Source organism: Phalaenopsis equestris, unplaced genomic scaffold (assembly GCF_001263595.1).
Source record: "Phalaenopsis equestris unplaced genomic scaffold, ASM126359v1 Scaffold000002, whole genome shotgun sequence".
NCBI classification, from domain to species: Eukaryota; Viridiplantae; Streptophyta; class Magnoliopsida; order Asparagales; family Orchidaceae; genus Phalaenopsis; species Phalaenopsis equestris.
The window spans coordinates 62,118,864-62,122,023 of NW_018164444.1; the positions used below are offsets into that span (position 1 = coordinate 62,118,864).

The 3,160-nt window shown below is 33.3% G+C and overlaps 1 protein-coding gene across 1 annotated transcript in view; it reads right to left on the reverse strand.

Annotated features, from left to right (window-relative positions):
• Positions 1–2,883: 2,883 nt before the first annotated feature.
• Positions 2,884–3,160, reverse strand: part of LOC110030572 (inositol-tetrakisphosphate 1-kinase 6) — a 23,355-nt gene continuing 23,078 nt past the window's right edge. The window contains 1 exon segment of the mRNA XM_020733344.1: positions 2,884–3,160. Coding sequence (XP_020589003.1) covers positions 3,089–3,160 — 72 coding nt within the window. The 3' untranslated portion in view covers positions 2,884–3,088.

A 3,160-nucleotide genomic window follows, 5' to 3' on the forward strand; every position in this document is an offset into this window, starting at 1 on the left:
TACTTTTCTTGTTCGTTTTGTTTCTCCTTTGGTGCTTGCTTTTGGATTCAGGTCATTGACATAGCAAATTTGTTAATTTTTATGCATTTATGCATTTTTTCCATGTTGAGTTTTTTGTTGCTTTAAGCTCTTTAAACATTGTCATGATACAAATTTGATACGAGGATTGTTTTATTTTCATGTTCTATACATTTCGTTGCGATTTTTTGCTGTAAATTCTTCCTTGCTTAGAAGAGGATAACTAATGTCAATGTTGAATTTGATTGTACAAAGTATATAGCATGTTGTTGAATAGCTCATAGGGTTGAATCGGCCGATGAGATTCAATTCAATACATGTTTGTTGATCACATACTTATAAAATTTGTAGTGAACTTTAGTTCAATACATGATTGGTAGGGATGTCAAAAAAATTCGTTGTTCGCGAACAGTTCGTGTTCTGTTCTTCAATGATTTCGTGTTCGATTTGTTCAATAAATAAACGAGACGAACGTGAACAAATATTTTTCGTTTGGTTATTTAAACGAACCAAACACGAACAATGATGTGTTCGTTCGTGTTCGAATCGTTATTGTTTGAAATATAAAATAATTTAAAATAATTATATATAAAAAATTTACGATATTTTAAAAAATTAAATTTTATAAATTATAATATATAATAAATTAATAATAATAATATATTAATATACTATATTAGTAATATACTAATATAGATATTATATATTTATATAATATAAGTTATATAATTAATATAATATATTATTTATATATATATTAATATTAGGGATGTCAAATTGGCTCGTCGTTCGCGAACAGCTCGTGTTCAGCTCTTATTCGACCCGTTCGTTAAGAAACAAACACGAACAATTTTGAACACAAACTTATTTCAAACAAACTAAATTTCAAACGAACCGAACACGAATACAAGCTCTGCTCGTTCGTGTTCAGTTCGCTTACACCCCTAATGATTGACAGTTGTATGCTTTTATGGTTTGCAAGCAACGATGGAACCAAAAGTTGAGGATAGGAAAGGCAAAATAAAAAAATTAAAGGGTGGCTAATATTATAAAACTTACATACATAACTAACAATTCTTATCTGGTTACCTATCTAATACCCAAAGTTGCATATCTAGTTCTCCCACTGTTTGCAAGCTGTTGCTAGGAAGCCTATTCTTTTGCTTGTTCGCTGTAATTGATTGATGCCAGAAATGTTCAATCGTAGATTGGAATTAGTTCATTATTAGCTCACTATTTCTTAATACAGTGGACTACAATATGCTGATCTTATATTTGATTTGTGCATATAACCATGTGGATGGTTATAAGTTGTGAAGGTTGTAATTTTGATGAAAGCTTATCAAAGTGTTGGATCATATCAGATGCTAGAAATATATAAAAAAGAATATGTGAATTGTGCCCAAGCATTTCTTGATACCCGCTCTTAAGTGAGGTGTATATATATTTTTTTTTTGTATTGGTATGAAGTGATTTTTTGCATCTAAATTATCAAATATATAGCTATGACAGTTATGTTGCGAACAACACTATTCCACAGGTGTATAATGGTTATTTATCCAGAAACAACTGTAAATCAGCTATTTTCCAAATGCATAAACCAAACAGTCAACCGGTTAATTTAGATTAGCTCTTGATCAACAAATTATCTGGATTAACAGTTTATCAGCAGATTATTGAGAAGTTGCAGCTGTTCCTAACCTCATTTATTACAAATCACGGTCCCAAAATAGGAAAAATTTTATGTCCGGACTCCTAATGTAGCTCTACTTGCGGACTCCCAGTAATGTATTGTCATGTGCGTTATATTGGACCCACCTAAAAAATATTAATGTGAAACTGCGAACTCCGCAATTACCCAGAAATAACCACGAAATAACCTCTGCGGTGGGTATCTCTTCAATAACCCGGAAATAACCTAGAAATAAACTCCACGGTGTTATTTCAGTGTCATTTAAGTGAAACCCCGGAGGTTATTTCTAGGTTATTAATATGAAATATATAAGTTCTTCTTCAATAACCCATAAATAACCCACAAATAGCCTCTACGGTTCCACTTCAATAACCTCGAATTAACCTCCGCGATGTAACACAAGTAGCGGCATATTTTTGGAGCTCGCACATAGAGCTACGTTAGGAGTCCGGACTGAAAATATTTCCCCGAAGGGGTGCTTCGTGGTCTAGACTCTGGATGTAGCTCTACGTTCGGACTCCCGCTAATATACCGACATGTGTTCTATATTTGGCTCACCTAAAAAAATATTAAAGTGGAACTGTGGACTCCGCAATAACCACAAAATAACCCATAAATAACTCTGAAATAACATTTGTAGTTCCACTTTAATAACTCTGAAATAACACCGCGGAGATTATTCTATGGTTATTATATATCACTTGAAGAGAAGCTCATATATTCTATTTCAATAACCCTAAAATAATTTTCTCAGTTCCACTTCAATAATCGCGAAATAACGTCGCGAAGGCTATTTCTAGGTGGGTTATTTTCGGGTTATTAAAGTGAAATATATGAGTTTCTTTTCAATAACCGCTAAATAACACCAAAATAATCTTGAAATATCCTCCGCGGTTTCACTTCGATAACCCCAAAATAATGTCCGTGATGTAGCACATGTGAAGGCATATTATTAGAGTCCGCGCGTATAACTACGTCCAAAGTCCGATCATAAAATTTTCCCAAAGAGGTCGTAGTGAGCCATCGATGGAGAGAGGACCGAGACGCGTTACGGAGTCTTTCACCCGTAAATAATATGTCTTGGGACCGTGATATATAATAAATAAGGTTTGGAATCCTCCATATGTAAAAACTCATTTTTTATTGGGATATTTACATTAGGGGGGGGTTTTCAATAATGTTGTTTTTTAAGAGATGAGCGCTCGAATCCAATATATATGCATCCGAGCACCATTAAACTTGGATTGGCTAACAAATATCATGTCACAATTCAATAAATCTGCCAATTTTTTTCATTGAGAGTGTAACATAATAAAATATTCTCACACATAGAAAGAAAATGAAGAAATATTAGCAAACCACAAGAGTTGATGTGACTCAAGACTTTGGAGCTCTGCTTGCTCTCCATTGTTCATATGAACTCTTGATTGCATCCCAGAAAGCAGGAAT